The sequence below is a fragment of the Apteryx rowi genome, unplaced genomic scaffold, assembly GCF_003343035.1.
Source record: "Apteryx rowi isolate R43461 unplaced genomic scaffold, aptRow1 scaffold_41, whole genome shotgun sequence".
In the NCBI taxonomy this organism is placed as follows: Eukaryota; Metazoa; Chordata; class Aves; order Apterygiformes; family Apterygidae; genus Apteryx; species Apteryx rowi.
This window is the reverse complement of record NW_020450621.1, coordinates 1,346,792-1,373,072: the sequence shown is the minus strand read 5'-3', so window position 1 is coordinate 1,373,072 and position 26,281 is coordinate 1,346,792. Positions and strand designations below refer to the sequence as shown.

The 26,281-nt window shown below is 42.5% G+C and overlaps 1 protein-coding gene across 1 annotated transcript in view; it reads right to left on the bottom strand.

Annotated features, from left to right (window-relative positions):
* LOC112970866 (protoheme IX farnesyltransferase, mitochondrial) overlaps nucleotides 1–26,281 on the bottom strand; it is a gene marked incomplete at its 5' end in the record, with an annotated part of 106,750 nt that overhangs the window by 23,040 nt on the left and 57,429 nt on the right. Inside the window, one exon of the mRNA XM_026075728.1 lies at nucleotides 11,449–11,519. Within this exon, the coding sequence (XP_025931513.1) occupies nucleotides 11,449–11,519 (71 nt within the window). The remainder of the gene's footprint in view (nucleotides 1–11,448; nucleotides 11,520–26,281) is intronic.

Below are 26,281 nucleotides of genomic sequence, written 5' to 3'. Positions count from 1 at the left end.
TTTTTAACATAGCCAGAAGCCACTTGTGTAGATTCTGCCTGCTCATGTTTGTAACTGGGGTTTTGTAATTTAGTTTTTGGTAATGACTACGACAGAAATGTTCAGCATCTCTGATGGGACAGCACTCTTCCCCAAGTGTAAAAAAAAACCCTTGTGGGAAAGTTCTAAAAACCATTTGTAATATAAAATCTGAACCGAGGAGGAAGTATCTGCAAAAAAGAGGTAAGAAACTTGTATGGTGCTCCGAAACAGCCTAAAGAGCAGGGTTAATGGGCAGCATTTAAGTGCACTTAAATAAGGGGTTTAGACTGCCATTATAGTATTGTGTCTCCCGATAAAGGGTTTACAGCCCTGAATGTTTCAAATAAACCTCTTTAAAATGCAAAGCTCTTTGAAATGAATTGCCCTTTTTGGAGTCACTAATACCCTTCTTCTGTCTGAAGGGTAAACCCAGGCCCACGGGCACCAAACTGGAAGTGGTTTTGAATGACATCTGGACCATCAACAGGGAAGTGAGGCGGGATTCAGTAAAGAGTGACTTCGATATATGGCAAGGAAGGTAATAAAGTTCTGTGATGGATAAACCTCTATAACTGGCTGGAAATTGTCACGGAGTTGCTTTCTTGCTTTTTGGCACTAAATTGCAAACCAAGCTCTGGCTTCGCTATCTACCATCGTGGTTTAAGAGTGTACTTACTGCAAATAAATACAGACCGGGATAAAATATCCCGTCTCTGTGTCAATTCATTTCTCTCCCAAGGAAGAAATAACCCATGCACRGAGTCCAAACCTTCTCGTCACGGCTGTATATAGCTATGATTGAAAAGTGTAATTGGCACTGTATTTTAACCAAATTGGAGGCAATTAGTTTCCCGAGCTCCTAAAGAATCTGAGCTGCAGATGTTCGGTCTCCCTCGCCAGAGCGAGGGACGTTAAAACAATCATAAACAAACAAGTCTGCTTTAAAGGAATCACTTCATCTTGGAAGRGACACATCTCTCTTTTTTATGCTTGCATACATCAAAATTGACTCTACCGATTTTGCTGAAAGTTTCCACAGAGATGCTACGTTTACGCTAAGACAAGGCAAGAAGGATTTGAACCCAACAGAGGAAAGAAAAACTGGAGTTCGAGGATAAAAAGGCACCCCCAGCACGGAGCCGTCTCCTAACCCTATTCTGCTCTCATTTTTACTGGTGTGACTCCATGTAAACGGTGTCAGGATCTGGTCTTTCACTGCGCACAGGTTCAAGAGCCTGGGACCAAAGCAACCACACGTTTGGGATGATGCAGCTTAGAGAAACCCCACTGAGACTTGCAGTTTCTAACAGCGCATTCGGTCATGAAAAAAAAAGAAAAAGAAAAATTATGCTGCCCTTTGGTATTAAGCAGAAACTCCAATTCGGCCTCATAACTCCACTCGGAGCAAGAGATTAAAAATGAAAAGGACCTATACTTTTAAAATGTTTACGTTCTTATTACATTTGTTATATACACCAGAATGCTAATCATAACAACTCTAAGCAACCCTGCAGAGAGTTAGCGCGCTCCTTGTTATATGTCTTTGTTAGGTAGGAGTGATAGGGGGAATAATAATCACAGCTTCCCTGCAGTCATGAAAATGTAAATATTTTTTTAAAGTGCTTACAAGACAAACCTACAGTAAATTTGAAAAATGGCCCCCATAATATTTAAACTAAATCCTCCTCTTTAACCTAACAAACGTAACCTTACAGCATGGCAGTTAAGTGATCCATTCATTTTATTTTAAAAACTCAATTCTCTATTCATTTAAGAACCAGCGACCAGCTGACAAACCGAATGGGTAATATGTTCTCTCTAGAAATGTTTTTCTGTGATTTAGGGCGATTATAGAATAGGATCTAACATGTGCTTCTGYTCAACCTTCAGCCAACGTTTAGAAAGCAGCTGATAAAGGAGTCTCAGGCTAGCTCTCAGTCTCATTAAGATGGAGAAAACTGAAGTTCCAGAGTATTTATCAACCTCTTCTCAAAGAAAAGATCATCCAGCCATTCTAGACTATGAAGGACAGGATCACAAACTCTAAATACCTTCCTGGAAGCAATGAAAATGAGCAAAATAAGTCATTCACTACCTCCAGAAAGAACAGGACAAGCAGCAATGGTCTGCAGCAGAGGGAAAATCCAGGCTCTAGACATTATTCAGTGGAAGAGCCATCGAGCAGATGAGCCTGCCAAATTGCAATTTAAGAAAATAGTTCCTGCCTACCTGCAGTTCCCTCTGCAGCCTGTAAGCCTGCATTTGATCCTCACGGATCATTTTAAGACTCTACAGGATGCTCTTAAGTAGCTGCTATCTTTCACCTGAGAGGTGATTCTTCCAGTTGAAAGAAAGTACCGTGTAAACATAAAAGTTACCATAAGAGAGAGCTGCCCACCATGCTGCTGCTGTAGATCACCCCAGGCAGGCTATTTTATAGATAGCAATGATACAGACAGTGAATGGTCAGCAAAAAATTGTCCACAAAAACAACAAAAAAATTAAACCGGATAGACAATTTTAGAGTTTTTTCAACATATCAGAATTCTTCAGATTAGCACGTGCTTGTATTTGAATGCAAACTGCTGTATGAGAAGACATGACTCTGCCATATCTGTCACGGTAAGCCAAGCACTGTCACCTTCAGCACCGCCAGACATGGCTCGCATGTGTCACCACTGAGTTGACCAACAAAACTGCTCTCCGTTATGTTCAAACATGATAACATCTAAATACAAACTAGTTTTAAGGTACTTGAAAATTCTAATAGGAGCAAAATGAAAAGTCCTCAGCAGAGGGTAGGAGATGTGGAGGACTAAGCACAGGATATACTCCTAAATTGACTCTAGGGCTAACCATCTTTCTACAGGCTTTGGWCTAGCTACTTTGGGTCCAAGAGTGTCCTTTAAAAACAGCCTGGAATATTTGGGAATGCAGAGATTCTCTTTTTATCCTCTGACATTGAGAGCAGAAAACAAGAAATCTGTTATCCCCAAAAAAGCAAAGAAAGCCAACCTCAGCAGAAGGTCCCAGGGAAATGAAAGCTCCACAGCCTGGCAGCAACTGCCAAAATGAAGAACTTTTTCTAAGGTACTACTCCATTAAAAAATAAAAATAAAAAAAAAGAACCTATGTTTAGCTGTCCAAGCTATCCTTTCTTCACTGGTACATGGCTTTAGTTGGGATTTTTCCCATTTTCAACTTATTCCTAAATTCACCTATGACTGATCATACTGAGCATGCAAACATGGACAGTGGCAACGCAAACTACCTGATGGTCCATCAGAAGAAGACACGGATATCTCACTGTTTGAGTGACTGAAACCAGGACTGACATGAATAACTTGTCAGGAACCTAGGAAAAAAAGCACAAAACACTCGCCAGGAACAGTGGGGACATTTGGCACGATCTACTGCTAAAGGACCAGGGTGGTGTGACTCCGTCCCAGGGCTGTACAGCAAGAACCGAACCCTCAGAGGCTCCATTTCTGCTGTTTAACAGGTTTGAACTTAGGGTTCCTCTTCCATACCACAAAACTGAACACACAGTGCTTTTGGGAAGCCAAAATAAAATAAAATCTCACCTCTAAAAGACGACTGGATCTACACTAGGGGCAGCTCAAAAATATTTTTTAAACCATGAGTGCTGTCATATACCAGAGTGCTGCACCAAGACAAAGTTTCCGTTTTCCCACACGAGAGAAGAGGATAAGAACAGTTGTATTTTGGGGCTTCTATATTATTTGGGTTTTTCATCTAATATGGTTACATCTGGAGCTACATTTTACAAATGTCCAGAGGAAAAAGTTAAAAAAAAAAACAAAAAAACCCCACACATATACAAAGTGCATGCATATAAGGTATTATTATTACACAAGGGCAGCAACGCGTCACGGTGGCTCAAGCTCCCTTACTGCATGATTTATAATATAATATTCCACGCGATTCCACGTCCTTATCAAGAAATTTTCAATAAAACATGTCAAAGAGGTTCTCCGCATCTCTTAACCTCAGGAATGAAGCTTTCCTAGTCACAAAGACCGAACAGCAAGAGCCCGTGTCCGCCAAGCTAATTAGAGTGCAAGAAAAACCTCTTTTATAGCTGGCTCGCCAAGCTGATAACACGTAAGTTAGAACTTGTATAAGGCATGATAAACTCTGTCCTTTCTAGAAAGAAGTGCACTTCTAACACAACTTACTGTAAACAGAAATCAAGGTAGAGCGGCTTATAATCAGAGGCAGCTCCGTAATGGACTTGTTGAGTAGCGATGTTTCCTTGATCGCTTGGCACACGCTGAAGAATGATGCTGCTGTGCTTAAAGCAGATAAGGTTCAATACTAACACACGGAACAAAGTGTGGGGATTTGGACTGCATTAAGCCAGAATTTACAAACATGAACCTGAAATGTTTGACAGACATGGAAAGAAGAAGCAAGAGGAAAACCCTGCGCGTAAGTTAGGGGCAGGATCCTGGGCTGGAAACATCGTTTTAACTCGGTTGCGTGGCGTCACAGAGGGGAAATTCACTTTAGCAACCACCTTTGGAGAAAACCACTCATCCCAAATCAGTTAAAAAAAATAAATAAATAAAAATCAGTGGCTAAAAGTGATGTCCGAAAGATCCATTCATATCGGACACAAAAACTGAAGGATTAGTATCCAACAGTTTGACTCCCGCGCGCTGCCCAGGCTCTGCCCCCCGGCGAGGAGCTGACACGAGCGGATAAGACATCTCCATCAGGAGCCTGCTCCGCAGCGCTCCTTGCAAGCAGACGGAGCAGCTCTATAGCCAAACGCACCGTGACTCCTGGTTTATACATGAGCATCTGGGGCGCTTCCCGACGGGACGCGGCGCACAACGCGCTCAAACCTAGCCACTGCCCCCCCCCCACGACTAAAGGGTCTGATACATAATTTGGCGGTAAAAGCCCCTCGGCTGCACTGAAAAGCAGCAAGGCGTGAGGGGTCAAGCGTTTCCGCGGGATTTATATTTAACAAACGGCGCGCTGCCCGCGGAGGAATGTCTCTATTGAGCTGCTGCCGAACGATTTTCAGGCAGGAGGAGCTGGCAGACRGTGCACATTGAACAGCAGGCAACTTCTTGGTCTTGGCCAAGATGAGTCCGAATGTAACGYTGGCGTTCATAAAACAACCCTTCTTACTGCCTTAAGAAACAAAACATCTACGTAGTTAGAGCTACATAATTTCCTGCTAATACACATTCTGATCTGAGGATAATGTGCAGTATCTCCATTTTTCTGTGAATCCTACAAAAGGACTCTAATACCTCAGACCCATTTAATCAACATCTTATGCAGACAGTGAATAGATAATTGAAATATAAGTACTGTCATCCATATCCCCTTTGGGAAAGTGACACAGTAAGCATTATATCATTCCATTAGCCCACCCTTTGATGTGGGTTTTATTCTCATTAAACTGTGTTTTAGCCTCAAGGTTTCTCCCCCCTCCTCTCTATGACGTGGCCATGCCAGAAAGAGAAAAAGAAAGAAAAATACCCTGCTGTTCAAAACGCCAAGGACTACATTTTTACAAGCAATTGTACAAGTCAAAAATATCAAGCTGCCTTTTTTAATTTCTTGTATAACAAATACAGGCAATTACAGCTTCTGGAAAACATGGGAGGAAAAAAGGAAGCCTGAAGGGTGGTGGTGGGGACAGAACACATTTTCTTGTTTTCAAATAATAAAGGTTGCATACAAGCAGGATAAAAGTTGCTTGAAAAGGCTGCTGTGGTGGTGTCTGCTTTGAATTGTGCCCTGTTTAAACAAGAGGAAAGCCTCCCACTGCAAAAAGAAACATTTTTATCATGCAAAAGATCTCAGGGCAGTCCCTTTAAAATGAGGTATTTTCTAAACAAAATATTGGAATGTTTCCCTGCAGGGAACGAGCATCTGATCTCTTAAAAATGATTATTTGGGAAGAACTGTAGATTTATGGAGTTTTTGTTTTATTTGCTTTAACTTAAATACAATGAAACCTATCTGAAATGACCACCCAAGGGACCAGACCAGTCAGCTAAGTAGAGGCTGATCTTTAAATGGGAACCAAAGTTGTACCGAAGCCCTTGGGGAGATTTTAAACTTCTGGCTTAAACCACCAGATTGGCTAAAAGCTGAATGCAAGTTTCAGCATAAGCTCAGGACATGGATTTCCTCACTTACATCAGGGTAACTCCACTGACATCCGTAGGAGACACATTCCTGATTTACATTAGTGTTAGCCAGCAAAGAATTAAGCTAATTATACTGAGTTATCAACAGCGATTACAGGAGAAGATTTTTTGTAAAGCACTCACACTTTTCCAGCGGGGACTAGTTTTGCTACACTTGCAGTAGCCGCAGGGCTAGTACCAGCAACCATGTCTGGAGAGCTCGAATAAATACAGAAAGCCCAACACACTGCAGTTTTCTACCAGTTTATGAATCTCCAAGTTATATATTTGCAATTGTTCATAAATAGAAGCCAATCAGTGAGTGAGATTACTAGCTTAGAAGCTCTTTTTGGTTGGATTCTTCAAGACCTTGGTTTATAGTTTAACCTAAAAGTCAACACTTCACTCATACATGCCCACAAGTAGGAAAAGCATGACACAGTTTTCATTAATTGCAATAACAACTTACAGTGGCCACCAGAACTAGGAAGTTCATATTTCATGCACATGCACTCCATGTGCTTTGCTAAGTGAGGAGATTAATAGGATTCCAGGGAAAAGATTTTCCAAACAACTTTAAGATTTCTTCCTTTGGAAACCTCCAAGGCATTAGCAGTGTTATGACTTCTTCCAAGTTAAGAGACTTAAACTTCTTAAATGCACAAGGAAAAGCGAGCTTGAGAGTGCAAATACTCTGCATAAGGAGAATGCAGTTATATTCCATAGCACATATTGGAGGTTATGCACATATTGGAGGTTTTTAAGACCAGACTGGACAAAGCCCTGATGATCTCATCGCTTCCCCTGCTTTGAGCAGGTTGGACTGGGGATCTCCTGAGGTCCCTCCAACCCCAACTATCTTCTGACACCGCATGTGCAATGCTTCCTGGCCCTGTGTGCAGACCTGACGCTAAACCTGCGGCAAACTGAGGACAAGCGTGCCCAAAGCCACGGGCAGTAAGACCTGATGCAGACACCAGTGGCTACTTGCAAAATCCTGTGGGACCACAACTGGGACCATGGTCGCGAATGAGTCAGTTATTTAGAAAATGCTGTTTGATGACCGAGATGGAACTCCCCCCATCTTTTTTTTGATGAAAAGCTATTCCTGTACAACTATTAAGTTTTTATGAGTGCTTAGCACAGCAAATCCAGCAGCACTGCAAGTTCATAAAAACAGCTGCTTTTTAACAAGAGCGTATGCAGTTCTGTGTGGAAGGGCGGTCAAGACTGTCGCTTTCGACAATATAATGGATCGGGACACTTGTCATCCGAGAGGCTAAACTAACTCAGCTGCTGCTGCTAATACTYGAGATTTATTAAAATTAATCTGCAGGAAAATTAAATCCATTACTTAAGAAAGCAAGGGATAAATCACACGCAACAGGAAACTAGGAAAGGCTGCTGCCATTTYGGTCAAATCAAACGCGGTGCGAGCGCATCCAAATTTTGCTTGTCAACAACAAAAAACAATTCATAGCAGGCAAACCAGCATCAGCTGCTGCTAAAAGGCAAAACGCAAACAACGTTCCACGAGTTTAACACTGCGACCAAAGCATGAAAAGCATTTTAAGTTGTTTGTATTTCCAAACAAGACTTGAGGGGTCAGGGGAGGGGGGAGGACGTGTGGGCAGGCTGCGATGATGGATGGCGTTTAGCGGCATGCTGCGTTTGGTTCCCCTCTTGTTATTTTTGCAACAGGATGTCTCTGATTACTCTCTGAATAGAGAATAAGAACGGTTACGTCTCATTGCTCAAAGGGAAATATTTTTTCCCCAGGCCCTACAAATTAAATAGGACGTTGTAAAGCAAGCGGTCAGTGAGCTATCGGGTGCTGTTTGTCACAGACCTAGCGACAGCGTCAGYGCACCACTGGCAGTGGTTTTGGGGCTAGCAAAAAAGGGGCACATACTCTTTTGCTACATACAGCAGCTCTGCAGAGTCCTCCTGTGTCACTGCATGTTTGGTTTGCCTGGTGTCAGGGCCAGACCAAGGGGGGCATACTGAGCCTCCAGACAGCTATTTCAGCCAAGAAAGTTGATCCAATACAGAGAGGACTTCACAAAGGATGGGAGATGATTGTTTTTCCAAATCCCATCCTTCTAGAGATCTTTGCAGAACTGGCTCATGAGTCGTACGGCACTATCTGGCATACTGGCCAGGCTAACGTTGCCTAATTTAAACACTTCAAGCATGACGAGTAAAACAGTGATCATCTTTACTGCTGATYGAGCCTCAGAGACTACGACCACATGCACGCTTCGCAGCGCAAGCCCTGTCTGGATGCGTTTCCCTTCGACAGATATTGAGTTCCTCTCTGAAGCCAAAGAAAATGGTCAAGTTCTCAGAAATCTGTCGAAAAGGCTCCGTTGTGGGAACTCTGGAACCACATGAACAACGTATAGGTAAAACAAACACAAATGCGTTGCCAAGATGGATTTTGTTTCATTTTCTCCAAGCAAAGGCTTCAGACAGAAAGGATGGGGAGAAACATTAAAACCGAGTCCAGTTAAAACTGACCGCTTCTCTTAAGCCTAACTCGGGGCTGGAACTCCAAGTGGAGGCCGCAAATTGAAACATGTGGGAACAATTTCACGACTGCAGCATAGCATTGCCTAATGAGACAATTCTGTCCAGGAGACTACCCAAAACAGAGGCGCAGGCTCACGTAGGCACCGACTGGCTCCGTGGCACCACGGGCTCCTCACTGAGGGATACCACTTGGATTCTAGYCCAAGCTCAAAGCATCAAAAAATTGTCTTGAATATGCAACAACCTCTTAGAAAAAGTCGCTGGTCGCAGGGCAGTTGCTCAGCAGGCAGAAGGTCACAAGAAAGCCATCAGCTTATCTGGCAGCCACCACCAAAAATCTTTCCAAGGAGGTGCAGGAAGCCAAGACTACGGTGTTTCACGCTGCAGAGGGAATCTCAAGCTCAGAACTGAATCATACTAAACCTGGTATGACCCTGCCACCTATACTGTAACACACCTATACTTTCTGTAATGAAAAACTTATGCCAAAAAAAAAAAAGAAAAGAAAAAAGGAAAAATAAAGGAAATATCAATATGTTTATGCAAAATGGAAATGAAGGTGGATCTTAAATGATGCCTATTTCGCACCGCATACTACAGGTGTTACAATACACAGAATTAAAAAAGCATCAGAAATTTTATTATATGAAGCAGTTGGAGAGGGGAAAATTTCAAACCTCAAATGTCAAACAAATTTTGGGCAAGAACTCAGTACATACCCAAAATTTTCTGGATGCTTTCCCCGAGCTAAGATACCAGCCTCTTACATATCATTTATCCTTCTCTGACTAGTCTGTTTTTGACTAGTTTTTAGCACAACCACTTAAGAGTTTTATTTAATCAGCAAGAAATGAAAGAGTTCAAATAACRCCGGGGAATATGCGGCAAAATATAACAAGGTTAGATCACTTGCACTGGGTTATTCCCCTCTGGCACACCGCAAAAGAAATAACCCCGGCCAAGGTCTGCGTGTTCAAAAGCCTACAGGGAATTAGGCCAGCATTATTCAAGGTAAGTGACACTTTAAAGAACTCTAAATTAGCTGTTGACAGTCAGGTAGATAGATTGATGAGCGATTACCCAAGGTCCCCAAAATTACCATTTTGTGGTGAAAGCAAATATGAAAGGGGGAAGTAAGAAAATACGTTAAATATGGTTTTGCCAATCTGCGATGCATTCAGTTGACAGTGAAGTTCATGTAAGGACGCTGGAAACTTATTAAAAAGATTGCTTTCTGTAAATCAAAAGTTGTCAAAAAGTTTCTGAGCTGTATTTCGGACTCCAAGCAATGCTACTAGACGACAATAATAATAATAATAATAATAAACAGCATCTCCCTCCAACACCCTTCTTCCTAAAAGGCTGGAACGGAGGAAGCCAGGGTTCCTTTTTCGAGTGCTAAAGGAGAAACAGGAGGGCAGAGGTGCAGCTCCCCTGAACTGTTACAATCAAGCAATTAAAACAGACTTACTGTATGCACAACAGACGTCCTCCCTACAGTGGTCCCTAAAATATGTTTTTAAGTAAAATTAACTGAACTCAGGAATCTGTAATTAGCGCCATCTCAGCAAACAAATCGGAACAAGTTCATTGAAGCACTCTATTTACAATGAGACTGAATTTACCCCCGGGGTTCACTTTACTATTTTGTCTCAATTTTCTTGTAATTTCATCCATCACATTTTTTTTTTTCCAGTCCTCCAAAGGTGATGGATAAAACACAGAAATAAATAGGACCAACTGTTCACAGAAGCCTAAGGGAAAACATAATTTTGTTATAAATAATCCTTGGCACAAATCATAGAAATGCAATACTAAAATTGTTTGTTGAATCATTTATGAATTGGGCCTTCAGTTTTAGTTTGCAAATAAGTTATAGTTTTTGTTGATGTTCTTTTTCATTTTGTTTTTTTAGCTGGAAACAAGCCTTTGAGAAACTGAACTGATATACAATCCAGAAATCAGAGTGACTGAGGGATTTTTTTTTAAGGGAAACCTTATGTTAATCCTGGGCGGTTTCTTTAATTTACATATGGGATGATGAGAAGCTAAATGATAAATTTTAAAACTATGTTCTTAACATGCCACCATTTTCAGTTTTCATTCCAGCTTWATAATAAACATGTAGAAAAGGCAAAGAAAACACGGTGTCTTACCAAACAGCCAAAAGAGAAGACTGATGGTCTGTTTAGGTGATTTTTTACAGGACATCTGTAGGACAATTTATAAAACTGTAAAGGAAATGAGCTCCAAATTCTTTTCTCAGGAAATTAAAATGAATATATGTGATCTAACAGATAAACGGTTGTAGTAAAAAGTTTTACTAAATGATCCTGAATTCGTTCTAAGATGTGAAATGTTGAAGCTTTACTGTTACAAGCTAACGCAAAAGTCCAGTGGACTATAACCACTCGCTACCACGTGGTGCCTGCAGTTTTGTTACCCACGCAGAAACGCATGGCACGAGTGGTACCTTTGCTCTCCCGAGCAATTCTGTATTTTAGAGGACAACTGATAAGGCAARCTTCTCACATAACGGTCATAAACATCAAGAAATATCAGAGCACAGAGAGATGCATTTCTTTCAGAGCCTTTTGTCTATAAATTGCTCTTCTGCCTCATCTGAAGGAGAAAGAGAGAGAAAGGGAAGCCTGGAGACACATAAAAGGAACATTAAGACTCACTTCTCATTAGCTGGAGCAGGTGTGCAGAGCCTTACCTGATCTGTCCTCGCACCAGTGGTCTGTTTTTTGTCCTGTTCATATTGGAGTCAAAGGGAACCTCAAAGAACTGAAAGAAAAGAAAGGGAAGAATGGAAATGAAAGGCTGCCGACACGTGCCACGCGTGCCATGTACTGTCTGCATCTGCAGGTGCTTTTCTTCTCTACTTCTGAAGGTTCAGAAACACAGCTAAAATGGCAAACTCCTTTTACCGAGCTTGGAGAGTCTCTGTTAATACTTTTGGCATCCCCTTAGAAAGGAAATCACCTGGAGGACAAAAATAGTTTGTCCAAGTCCCCCAAGGTTAAGCATGTGAAGCAGAGCTTGATTCCAGACTTTGTTCTTGACATGTTTGACACAGCTTTTATACATATGCAATTATGCGTATATATATATACACACACACACATATATACACATACAGCTCTGCCCCCAGTTTTATATTAATACAAACAGACCTTGTAAATGTTGTGCTTCTGGTATTCAAAAGACGAATGCTATACATTTTTTCAAGATCATCTAACTTCTGAGAACCCATAACCCACCCAAAAATCAATCAACTCTTGTAAAATGCTACTGAAACTGCTCTGAGCATCTAGCTCTAACAGCAGGGAATGAACGCACCATATGGTGTTATTTAATGTCACAACCCAATTTGACTTTAAACACCGCCTATGGGAAAATTTAGGCAGCACTATCATCATGCTATGAATTCCTTTAGGCTTTTGCATTATCTTTTTTTTTGCAGAATGTTCCTGGAAAAGCTGAATGCAGTTTTCCATACAGAAAACAGTAAAAACATTAAGCTTTACATGTGCAAAATAATAATAAAAATAATAAAAAGCATCTAGAAAGGGCATTATGTATTTACAGAAAGAGTATTTTCTGTTGAAGCTACGTCTGAGTTTTTGAGGTAGGATCCAAATTACACTGAATATGTAGGAAAAGTAGCTAACAAACCATAATTTCAAACAATCGGACTGATAATGTCCTGAGTATCATTGAATGGTAGATAGATTTATAAGGTGCCTATATGATAAAACCTATATGATTTCAGCAAGCTAATGTATCCTTTTACACAATGGAAGACAAATTTAACAAACATCCTGATTTACAGTGCCACATTACTGGCCTTGCTACCTAATGGGGCTGCCATGCCCATTGCAAAGTGAAAATGTTCGCTGAAATCCGTGCAAAACCCAAATATCCACGGATTTTGTTTTTAATTTATGCATTGCAAAATTCCAAGCATTTCAAACATTTATCTTTTCAGCCACACAAAAATTATTGCCATGAATAAACAACGGGACTGTAATAAATCTAAACACAAGCATTTCTGTACAAGCAGCACCAGAGGAATAAAATTCATTCRAGTTCAGCGCTACACAAATGCTACTAGACTACGCGACCTTCCTAAATAGCCAACAGCCACAATGATGCAAGTCAGATCAAGCAAAGAGGAGGAGGGGAAAAGATGAACTGCTTGAAGAGAGACTTGGGGAAAGGATCCAAAAAGTTCTTTGAGGAGACGAGCAGAGACAGACTTTTCCAAACACAGAACATACAGAGTTGAAAAGACAGCGAACAGGGACATCAGGAGCACAAGCAGTACATGGTAAACCAGAAAAGATTGTTGGGACAGAACAGCCTTTGCCTGTATAACCTTTTGGGGTGTAGAGAGAGAGAAAAGCATGAGCAGAATGCAGAGCATCCCATTAATGCACCCAAGGGGCAGCTGGAGGCCACCTAAATACACCTGAGCTAATTCGAAACCACCCCCTTTGCACGTGGCTGGGCACGTAGGGCGGTCGGGAGGGTACTATCCTCCTGCCAAGGTCCACGCCGTTGTTGGTGTAATGACAGACTCCCTCGCCAGGTAACTGAGAGCCAGCTCTCGTGTGGCTAAACACCTCCGTTTATACGTCTGATGCTAAATGTTTACAACTTTTCTTTAACAGCTTTAACCACAGTGTAGATATTCCTCTTGTTCCCTTCTCCCCCAAGCCAGAACCCAACCACAGCTCCTCCACCTCTACCACCAACCGACATCCCGCTCCAACACCCACCCACCCGCCTGCTGCTTCGCCTGGCCATAGCCCTAGCTCCTACGTCCCGAGACACGAGCGGGGACAGGCTRGCTTTCTGCAGCACATGCCGTGAGCAGAAGACGGTGAACGACCCGCAGACGATGCTCTGCAAGGCAGAAAACTAATGTTAACAAGCTGCTGAGCTCTAACTAACCAGTTGACTGACAGTAACACCTATAGACAAAGGTTTCTACCTTGCAGATCCAGGGAAGGAAGGTTCTTTTACAGGCGTACAGAGATCACAGAAACCACCTCTGCTGTCTCCTACTTTGAAGCAATTAGTGTAAAACAATTTGGGAACCTCTGCTGTTGCTCCAAAGTATTGCAGGCACAGCACGGATGAGACACTCACGGATCATCCTGCCTGACACAGCCCACAGCATCCGCCAGTCGTGGTGACATTTTTAACCACGGACGCCTACCCTGAATTACTTACTCCTGACGGTTTTATCCATTCCCAAGAATCAGGTTGTAAGAAAATCCTGCATGTTTAAGAGTGGGAGTGCGTATGTGTGCGCACGCGCTCGAGCACGCACACTGAATTTTCTCTGTTTAAACAAAACTTGCTAACACTATGCTCTAAAGGCAACAAATCTGGCAGCGGGAATCACCTTCGTGTTCTGCCATCCTTGGGAAACCGTCCAAATCTGGTAAAGGAATAAGATTTATGCAGGCGGCAGGGAAAAGAGCAGACAAGACGCAAGGGGCAGCAGCAGGGGCAGCAGCAGGAGCAGCGGCAGCGGAGGGGGAAGCCTGCGACGAGCTGACCGTCGCTCCCCGCTGAAGCCAGGACCCCCGAAGCCACGCTCCGCTGCCAGCAGCCAGCAGTTGCCAAACCCCTGGGAAAGGGGATGCCTCATCCCCCTCTGGTGGCTGGCCAACACAAATCAGCAGGCAATTCCTGGTCGTCTTTTCCCGCAGCTGAATATTGCAGTCCCGAGTGTCTACGACACATCTGCAGACTAGCACGGTCCAGCACGCAGGGATTTCTGTGCTTTGCCAGGCTGCTTTACAAGCTGCAAAGCTAAAGGCTCAGAAGTTAAGAAACACAGAAGTGTGGGAATGCAAATGATCAGTGCAGCTTCTAATTACCAGTTCACACACAATTTGCTACGATTTCTTGCCTCCGTCTGTGCTYGGGACTGGACTGGGGGCTACGCAGCGATTAGACGTTTTGTTCTTGGTAAACCTGCTGCAAAAAGCTGCAAAACTTTTGTACCGATTTCCAGCTCCTACCCACTTCGAAAGCCTTCTGGCTTTATCATCTGCAGTGCCGAAGCCAAGTCTTTAGGCTGCTTAGCCAATGCCTCGTGTGAGCCAGAAAGGACTCCAGGAAGAAAAAGGGCTGTTTTATAGGTCTTTCACTTTGTGACAGTATTAGGCAAGGGAAGCAAAGCCCGGATCCATCCGTGGGGCAGGAACTGCACAGGCAGCTACGAACCGAGCGCCGGGAGCTTCCTCCGAAGCCAGAGCTTGGCTTGGCATTGCTACGACATTGTCGTTTAAGCGTTGGGGCTTCGGTGTACGGCATCGCGGCAAGCACCTCGGCTCCGAAAAGAGCGAGCGCCCCACTCGGGTCTGACGCCAGCGATTGCTTCTGACAGCTCAGCGTTTTGCTAATGGTTTGTTTCACTGTTACATTTCAGAGACAATTACGCTAAATGAAGAAAAAATTTCAGTTGACATCAGAGTGGTAGAGCAATCCAAGGGAAAATTCTACAGAGCTGAAGTCTTTTCCTTCTCCTGAAAATATTTTGGCTATGTTCTTCTTTTTTTCTTTTTTTTAAGACCCAATTTTGCCTTTATTTATGTTTGTAAAAATCTGATTGCTGTCAGCTTGCTTCCAGTATAAATTTGCGCACATGAGGAGATCCTCGCTCTTAAATACTTAAAGCTGGCTAAAGGTAGTCAGYGTGCAATGGATATAATCAAAATAATGCATCGGTTTTAAATTCAATGCATCTCAAATATAAAATGACTGAAAGGAACGGTTGGACACAACACTTTTGAAAGAATTGAAACTTATGCAGTTGAGTTATTGGCATAATCTGCCAATACTATAATCAGTGTATGAAATATTTGCATATATTTACTATACCGTTGTTAACCCCTGAATATAATATGTATTCTGAACAGGAAACTTCTCCGCTGGGTTAAGCAGTCAAACAATGTCAGCCTCTGTATTATACAGACACGGCTGCTAACGAAATTAAGATTACTGTATGACTGAAATCTGAACTTCCTTGCTTTTTTTTTTTWAAACCCAAACGACAATCTGAATAATCTATTACTGTCAACTGCATGCAACTAAATTACATATCTGATTGAACTACAGTAAAGAAAAACCCTTTTATTTGCAATGCCCCAGATTCTTTTACTGACCTAGTTGCAATTACATGTCAGCAAGATGCCATTTATCAAACTTTTCACATTTTATTCCCAGATGTTTAGCAAAATTCTCTCTCCACTTGAAATTATTTTCCCCTGATATTCKAGAAAAAAAGAAAAAGAAAAAAATGTGCATCTCAAATATCATTCCATAGGAACGAAAGAGTGAACTCAAACATATTATCTCATGCCAGGCCAGCACAGCACTGCCTGTTTTAGCAAACAGTAAATTCAGTAAGATGAATCCTGGATAAATAAATATTTTAGCAGCTCTCAAGAGGCTTTTTCCTCAGGAAGTCTGAAGGCATCAGTTGAGCTGAACGAGGCAGCATATTATCTTCCCTAGGCATTTGGGAAGCTAGCCGTCAGAAGGACGGACAGAGGGTTAAACCTACAGCATCTAAAAGCCCCGAGTGTCAAAACTCGGCCGTGGCTTTCCTAAGCCCCTAACCGAAAGCGTAATCGCTATGCATTGACATTTAAAACACAACGTTGGGGAAGAAAAATAAATCAGGTCAGCTAGTACTTTGTGGTTTATGTCTCTGGCAGCCTGATCAGACTCTGTGCAGAGCTCTCATCTAGTTAACATACAGTAATTACACTTTAAACATCTAACCGTTCTTAGAATAACTGTTGCATTACTGCTTACAGTTACTTACAATCGTACTTTTTTTTCCCTCAACTTCTTCAGCTTGGTTTCTTTTTTTGTTTGTTAGTTTTCGGCGGAAACGTTAAAGATTGTTTCATTTCTCCAAGCTTATCCCCTGGCAATAGCAGCTAAGCATGAGCCCACCTAAGGGCTCCCAGGGTGCCAGAGCCTTTAGCTGTTGGGGAGGCAGCTCATTCCTCCGTGCTTCCCCGGGCCGCGGGAGCGGCGGCATCCTTTCCCCCTAAAGGTGTGAAATCCTTCCACCGGAGAAACTAGCCAGACAACTGCAAGGCAAGTAAAAGCATCCAAAGCTGGGAGAAGATGATAGCGACTTCCTCCCCCTCTTTTTTTCAGAATTGCACCTATAAAAGTGAGTATACTCCGTAGCACGTGTCCTTGTCCGAGAGGGTACAGACGTAAGACAGCTTAGAGGAACAGAGCTTAGGCAACGTATTACCGTATAAAATAACCACAGASACAACATAAGGCATTTGGAACTAAACTCCTGGCAGGTTTTCCCATCAAGTTTTTTGTCATGCCAATTTTGGGGAAAAAAGGGGAGACAGAGAATGGAAGAAGTGATGCATCCCTTAAAAAAAAAAAAATGCTGTGCGCAGCGAACGCAGAAGGCAGCTAATCATTCAGGCTTACTCGGACACACACATGCTTTACTGCGACACACATATATTAATAATTTTATATAGACTAAGCCAAGATTCCCCAGACATCATCTTGCAGATGCATGTGGTATTATGTTACACTGGAAATTCAGGGACTCCCATACACGGTCTACCTGCAGCATGGGACACTCTCGCTCTTGCCGTATCATCATGGAGGACTTGCTTTCTAGTTAAATACAGACACCACCCATTAAGCTTTCAAATAAAGCGGCCTGACTATTTGCAGTTAATGAGGCCAGCGTGAGTGGATGGAAAACCTTGAACAGGGGCCGTGTTTGCCTTCTGTGATCATTTCTGAGGGAATAATTTTAACTCCCAAATTGCGACAGCGCAATACCTTTATTCCTGCTAACGCAGGAACACAAACAGAGCACTTGCGGAGGAACAACATGTCACACCGTTTATCAGAGGGATCACCCGCACTTACGCTAGTAAACTTTCTTCACGTCCCGCTTTGGATTTAGAAGGTAACAAACACCAGCCTGGACGCCGTCCAGGGCCAGCTCTAATCTGCGACACATGGTGGAAACAGCAGCAGGCTGAAATAGGCAACTGGGTTTCCACGTATTGACATAACATTTTACTCTAATGCTAAACACATATTTACATCAGGACCGATAATCCCGTAAGTCTAAAGGCAGAACATAACCCCTGCTATTAAAAGACAATTTAATTCGGGGYGACTTGGAGATCTTCTCATTGCAAAAACAACTCCTGCAGGCAAGCGGAGCTCAGAGCGCTGGTCGGCAGCGGCCTCCCCGGAGGAGGCACCGCCACGGTCAACAAGAAGACCCAAGCAGAAGCTCCTATTTAAGGCACAAAAAGTTCAGCCTGATCCTCGGGAGTCAAAATTACGTGCTCTGGTGTCGCACCCCAGATCTGCAGGGTTTACAGCCTGCAAACCACTTACAGCCAAATCGCAATTAAAAAGTAGCAGATCAAGTTTCCGTGTAAGCAGGTGGGCTTAGAGTCATCCCACTCAACTTTAGAGACTTAACTATGGCGCCTAAGCGAGGCGTGGTTTTGCCCTTGGCTCCCTGTATATTTAACACTGAGAAATAACATCTGAACAGCCCTGAAGTGTTGAAGCGAGCAGAACTGCCCTGTGGACACATTTCTTTCTCTCCAAAGCCTCAGGGTCCCGCACCAAACTTGGGAGCTGGAGACAAGCTGGAGCGCCAGGTGAGAGCCAAGCTACGGGGCTGGATTATCAGTAGCAGCCAAAGCCTGCCCTCACCTAAAATTTCTCGTTACAAACCCAAGCAAACATTTTTAAAACAACGTAAATAGTTACCTGTATAACGACTCTCAACTTCAGCACTTCACCGAATGCCTGAAGCTAGGGGTGAAACTGGGACATGTTGGGCAAGTCTTGCATACGCTTGCTCTTCTTGAATTAGATGCTTTTGGGGTTCGGTCATTTCCCCTGTGCTATAGGAAGCTCCGATCCTGTTTGGTTTTGCTGGTGTTGGCCAAGAACAACAGTTAACCAGAAATTTTATCGGAACACCCTGGGCCAGGTGGAGACCACAGTGGCAGGTTGGCAGAGCACAGTTTGGATATGTGGCCACTGACCTGCACCCTCCACCTGGAAAACCCTTGCAGCAGGCCTATGGGGCCTCTCAACTGATCAAATTTGAGTACTAGCCCTTTCACAAAGTTTCTCGATTTTCTCATGTATTCAAAGGAAATTTGCTGTAATGAAAACTGCAAATGTATCAGGCTACAAAGATACCCGTTCCTTCCTTTACGAGTTCTCTTCCCCTCTGTATGATCTACTTACTTCTTCTCTGCGTGTTTTAATGATTTATCTTATATTGTGATAAAGTAATATGTAATCACATAAAAGGAAAGCAAAAACATAGCATATAATTTATGGTAAATAAGATCAAAGTCAAGATTATTAGTACAGTTTTTCTTCTGGTTTCCTTTCAATCACTTTTATATGAAAACAACAAAGAATAATTAAAGTACATTACAAAGGTCTTTTTATTCAATTGTACACAGATGTGATTAAAAAAAAAAGTGAAGGGAAGGATTTTCAAAAGCACTCATGGACTGATCTAACACTATTCTCACTGAAGTCAATGGCAGTTTGACTTCAATGAGAGCACGGACAGACCAATACTGAGTGATTCTGAAAATCCCACCCTAATTGTACAAACAAGGGAAGGCTTTAGAGATTGCTGGCTTGGAGAYTGTATATTTGAGAATCATAAAGGGCACACAGCACCTGTTTGTCTTCAAGATATGAAAATAAAGCAAGGCAAATATTTTAAGGATTAGAAATGGCTTTTTTCTTTTTCTTTTTTAAAGGCAGTATCTAAAAACCCTCTGGCTCTGCAGTTCTCAGGCTAGCTACAGAACTGCTTTAACATTTTCCATTTCAAAAGAAGATTCCAATTAAAAACAAGATTGATGCAAGCCTGAACAATGTTACTTACTGATAGAAAAGGGTAGCTAAACCRAAAACTGTCATGTCCCAGAAAACCAGAGAAAGACCTCGTAGGTAAAGCAGCTGCCATGAATTGGTTTCTTTTTCTTTTTTTTTGTTTAAAAGCTCCCACTAAAACCACATTCTTCTTATTAGCCAGTGTTTAGAATCCCATTGCTGTGTGTACAGTGAAGAGGGGAGGAGGTTATTACTTAGAAAATGTTGAGATCTGTCACGTCAGAAAGATATTTGCAGGACTGAGAATGCAAAAATTCACAGTCTTCAATTAACCCTTTACCTGTCCCGTAAGATTAACGAYGTGTAGTGCAGGCTCAGCTTTTACACGTTCAAGAAAGGACATTTTGCTGCTTCCCTGACCGCTTACAACCCTAGGACTTTCTAAGGATTCTCCGAGACATCCACTGCCCCAAAATCTAAGACTTTTTTTTATGTTTTTCACTCAGCTTCAATACTAAGTACGCTTAACCTGGGAACAGTCCCAGGATCCCGTGGCACACCAGGGACTTGTTTCACTCTCCACCTAGAYTGCTCTTTATACAGCGACTGCACCAGCCACACAGCTCTGAAACAAAACGAAACCCCAAACACGTTCCAACTGCTTCCAGAAGGGCAATACAAAGTACTCAGGTAGCCTGATCCAAAACACTTTTGCTGGACAGACCACCAAAACAAGTACAGACATTAAACTCTTGCAGCCTGATGCATCACCGCTTTGGCCAAACCATATCCTTTGGTGATAGCAGAAGTGCCAGCACACAGAGTTGGAGAAGCGCATGACTATGTTAACACTTAGGAGCTTCAAAGTGACACACCACCACCACCACGACCTCATTACCACCACTCCGTCTTCGGGGCCAGCCATGATGGTGAAGGATTGAGCCGATGCAAGTGTGATGGACGCGTCCTGAAAGCCGAAGCCAGTAACTCCTGAAGACAGGCCACCGAAGCGCTCAGGTAAAAATAACGAGGGTGTGTGTCTGTCCACACTGCAATGTGCAGGGCATTAATGAAGTAGGAAAAGATAATTAAGGACTACATTTGGTCTTTAGCTGTATTAATAACTTTGAAAGAAATAATGGGGAGTTTGCATGGAACGATGTACTTCTACGTGCAAATTTTTTCTCATTTTCCTCTTAGAACAAACATCRCCAGCACCAACACTCCCAGAAACGAAGCCTCTTCCATCTTGCTGCTCTCAAAGCACGAGACGTCTGGGATGTGAAATGAGGGAAACCATGTAAAGCTCCTGCTTCAGTAAGCAGGAGACAGGCTCCCCGCAGCAGGGGAAACACTGAGGAGCCTGGCTCTTCCCATAGAAAAATACATTGTGTTAAGATGATGTAACAAAAATAACAGCTGAAAACCAGACCCTCATTTTTTAAACTGTTCAATCATGAAAACGGCTGACACCACGAGCCACCTAAGTAGCATGTTCCTGCGGCCTTAGAGAGGTCAGCTACAGCTCCCAGCAAAAATGTAAATCTGGTGGGGCAGACAGACTCTTACCTGACATAAACCACCTCGGAGAAGTCATAGGAACTTTCAGGGGAAGAAATTCCGCTTTCTGGCCAGCTGCCAAAGACTTCTCATAATATTAAATATTTACCACCAAGCCCTTTGTGTTTAGTACACAGCTAATGTGTCCACAAGCAAACGCTCCATACTTCAAGTCTTCCTCCAGCACCCACTTTAAGGAGGGACATGGCATTGTGGCTTGACCATCCACACACTTGGGCTCCTTGAACCATAGGGAGCAACTTCCAACGCTGCAGGACCCGTCGCACCAAATTGCTTGCCAGCCTCTTGCTTTGGACATGGACTTTGTCACCATTGTGCTCTTCCTCTTCACCTTGAGATGCAAAGTGCTGCAACGCATTTCACAGGTGGGAGCACCCAGATTAGGTAAACACCTCATCCCCTTCCCTTGTGCTGAYGCAAGCAACCGCAGCCATAGAAAGACCTGTTCTGGCCAAAAAATAATCTTTTGTATTTTCTCTTGGATCTTTTCTGTCTGGATCATTATCTGTTTCACTGGATCAGCTCATCCTGCACAWGAGAACAGGAGAGGGAACAGGTGAAGCTGTGATTCGGCTCCCTCCATGTAAGGGTCAACATAGCTGAGCTGGTGCCCCAGGTATCCCCAGCCGGTGGGGACTGCGCAGAAGCAGCAACGCAACAGCATGTCTATCCAGTTTGGCCTTAAACTGCCCTTGCCATGTAGACTCATGCGAAGAAGGTAGCAAAGCTGCATTTGTCTCTATACATTGTGTTTCCCTGGAATAACGAGGGAAATCTTAGCTTATACATACATAATTCAAACTTTCAACATTTGAACTTTGATCACCCCCAAATCAGTTGCCTACCCATGCAGAATTTTAACAGTTTTTTAATGATGTCAAATGCAGAGGTACAAACTTTCCACTACTCAAGGTATTTTATTCTAATATATTTTAGGAAAAACTATTAGAGTTGAAAAGAAAATAATACCACATTTATGACTACAAAAATATACTCTGAATCACTTTGCAAAGCCATTTTCTCAAAGAGATTGCTTTGCATTAAATCACATTTATCAGGAGGCCAGAATGCCATAAGTGCAATGTATAATTTGGAAAACAAACAAAACTTCAAATAACAGTCTCTTCACTGAAGATAGGAATTGCACAAGGTCAGTATCTGGTTTAAGTTACTATATGTCCTAAAATACATGAGGCCAGGTCCTCTGGACACCATGCAGCTGCTTTGAGCAGTACTGCAGATAAAATCCGATACTGAAGATGGCTTAGACAAATTCCTGCGGTGGAATAAAGTTGTTACTCGGGAACTCTTGGGGAAGGATTTGTGCTGCCGAACACAAGCGCTCRAGTTAAGCAGGAGATCTAAAGTCCACCAGGAGACACAGGTCTCCACACGGCGGTTCAGAGCAGTAGGAGGCAGGAGCTCAAGGAGCTTGAATGAGATTCAAGGCCCTTATTTCTACTAACCACAGGGGGGTCCTGAGCTCCTAGTTTTAGCTAGGATGGTTGCAAAAGGGGTAGGTGACTCGACGGCCCTCTATAATACCACCGCCAGTCCTCTTAGCGCTGTTTTTCCCCTTACAAGACAGACCAGAGTGGCACCCTACACAGAGCAGCAGGCTCTCCTCCTTTCCGCTACAGAGAAGTTGCTTAGTTGCCTACACATTATCTACTTACTCAAAATACCTTTTAATTTCGGGAATATAAAATGAACAGGTTTTGCTGAAGTTACTGACACCTGTGAGAAAATAATTTGCTGTAGTCCCTCCGTATTTGGCAAAAGAAAAATCTTTGGTCCTTTTTAGCCTAAATACCTCAAGTTCACAAACAGGAAAAAAAAAACGAGGTACCCAATCTGGGAACGCTGTAATACAACCAAAAAAACGCCGAAGCGTAAACAAGGGTGTAAAACAGAACCAACATCTACTAGCACGCCTCAGCACGGTAATACTGCCTGACTGTCCTAGGACGGATACACTGGACTTACCAGCAGCTCTAACCTCGTAATGTTAATAAAACTGTTCTACAAGATCTATTCCTTCAAAATATTTGAGAGTGGATTATCATTAAGAGGTTCGAGTCACATTTTTACATACGGCATATTGAGGGAATCTACTGAAGCTATAGTAGAGAGTTTACGAGTGTCCCCTTTACAATAAAAATTTAAACCACTTTTTCCTGTTGTTCAGATGTCTGGAAAAAAGCGCAAGAAACACCTGCAAGGGGGTTCACAATTTAAACTAAACTGCGGCAAGAGAACATTCTCCTGGTGCTTTACTCCACCATGCAACTCTCAGCGCGGAGAAAAGCCTAAATCCCTGTATTCTGAAAAGCTTTAAATGTTGAAAGATGATATCAAAGGCACCTTGATGAGTGCAATATTGTAGCTTCATTTTGTGACACTGGTTTTGCTTTTCATAATAGTTTGACAATAAAGCAAATCTAGCCAAATAACTTTTCTCTCTCCTATCTGTAGAGAACTTAACAGAAAACTATCAATTTTGTAATAATATATATTTTTTCTTATTAATTTCACAGACCACAAGGGAAAGCTGCATCTCTGCTGTGGAATTTAATAAAATGGTTACAAAACCTCCAAAAAGTCTACAGCTAAGGATATATGATATAAGTCTATGAACACTGGGTTTCAACCAAAGGTCCGCACTCTGCATGGAAGAGGTTTGTGAAAGGTGATCAAGACAAGCAAGTTATATATGCTGTGTTCCAGGCTACATACGCGCCACTTAAATGCATTCCCTCCTCCTTTGGAAAGCTATCATGGCTCTGCTAATTCAAAGACATAGAAAAGGAGTTCACAGAACTATATAAAATTTCTATTCTTGCCAAATACAGTAACAAGGTACAGACAAAAGATATCTAAGATATATTTAATCAATTAGCAACAACTTTGCAGGCAAAGTCTAGTAGCCATGTACTTCTTTTCTTTTTCTTAAATATAATGCACAAACTGGGACCATTACATGAGGTTCAGCATCATTACGCTCTTCTTAGTCAAAGGCCGGACGACGATCCTATATACTCAGAAGTCRAGCTACAAGGACATCTCAATCCAATAAAGAGGTCTCACCTTTTTTTCCCCTTCGTTAAGACTGAAAGCGAAGCACCAGTCTGGCAAAGCCTCGTTAGAAAGCACAAACACCCAAACCTGTTGTAGGGGCATCACACCATCCATCTTTCTAAAGCTGTCAAGAAATGTTTGTCATTCCAGTGCTGCTCGCATCTCCCAAACGCTAAGATAACACACCCATCAATCTCAGCTGGAGTTAAAAGAGGAGTTGAAAAATAAATAGTTTTGAGTCGTGTTGCTAAGAGAAATTCCACACACTATTAATTTTAGCTTGGAAACCAATTAAGACACCAAATCAGCATTACCTCCCCCCACTTTTAAGGTATAATGACCTCCACTTGTGTAAATTTATTTATTTTATAACAGTGATCCTTACAAATGCTTTAGAAGTTTAAACAACGGTAGTTTTGGTCCTGACTTTTGGGAATAGGAATTTTTTTTGCCAAAAGGAGGCCAAAGATATGAACAAAATAACATGATTCTTTTTATTTTAGTAGGTCATTCTTAAAAAAAAAAAATAAAGAGGACAGCAATAATGAAAAAATCTAGTATAGGCACCGATATGAAGAACAAACTAGTACTTTCCACTCAAAATCTATTAGCACGGAACAACTTGCCTTCAAAAAGTTAACCTAAATGGAGCAAAACTAAGTCAGACAACTTATATTTCCAGATTAAACTGTCCTGCATTGATTTGCTGATATTTCCAATTTTGCACTGCTGGGCCCGGAGCAGCACGTGAGCACTGGTCTGCAAACAGGGCTGGGACGCTCTTCTCCCCTTCCATCCAGCCAGCTCTGCCTCCTGCTCGTGAGGGCCACCATCAGCAGCACGTCCCTACGGCACGGCACCACTAAGAAAGCCCTTCGTGGCTGCCGTCCGCCCTTAATCGTTGCATGGGAAYGGGCAAAACTCTACAATGCTTCTATAAAAAGGATAAAAAAAAGAAAAAGAAAGCGCTGCCCCCTCAGAACGCCGCGAGGCTTCGGCCCGAATCCCGGAGTTCACGTGATGGATATTATCTCAAAATAGAAATGAACTTGCCAGATCTTTTTAATATTGACATGGAAATGCCGCTCTTGTCGGCTTTGTCTTTCAGGTGCCTCAAATGTCACATGTGTTTGCTAAGTGCTAGTCCAATATGAAGTTTCCTGAGCATCTATGAAAAAAAAAAAAAGAAAAAGAAAAAAAAGAAAAAAAAGTAACCCTGCACCTCAGTGGCCTAATTTCTCCTAGTGATGTCTGAGTCTGTTGGGGAGACTATTTCAAATGCTTTGCCGTCTGTGAGGGCACAGGGATCTGGCAGCCTTGACTTAAACACGTGCAAGGTACTAGTTTATCAGCGCCCAAGAAACGCTAAAGGTCTCAGCAAAGCTGCACCGTTGGAACTAGCTTTTTATTCCACCACAGCAAGGGAAAAAAAAAGCATCTGGACTCAACAGAAGAGTTGACCGAGGGTCTGGATACAAGGGGATCAAGCCAGATGCTGCTTCGCGGAAATGTTTGCCGTTGTTTTCATTTTCCATGAAACCAAAACCAGAAACATTAGAAGTCTTTTTGTGATAACAGAGCTGCATTGCGGTATCTAATCTTGGATCAAAAGTTGAATGACTTTGCCCAGGGAAGTAGGAATATATGTGCGAGAAGAAGACAGACCGGAAGTCCAACAACAAGGTCCTGCTAGTTAGGACAGTTCTTCATTGCCAGCAAGTATGAGTTAAAGCCAAGAATTTAATTTGCTTCTCTCAGAGCCCAGGTTAGAATATGATTTCACCCCCTCACTCCACCTTCTCTAAGAACAGACATTGAATAAATAAATAAATAAATAGGTAGATAGATAAATAAATAAATAGCTATGAGGTACCCTTGAGAGGACTTGATGCTCCACAACGTTCAAAGGCTGCTCCTGCAGAAACTGCAGACTCTGGAGGACGTAGGAGCCTTCACTGCTGTATCCAGAGGGAGCA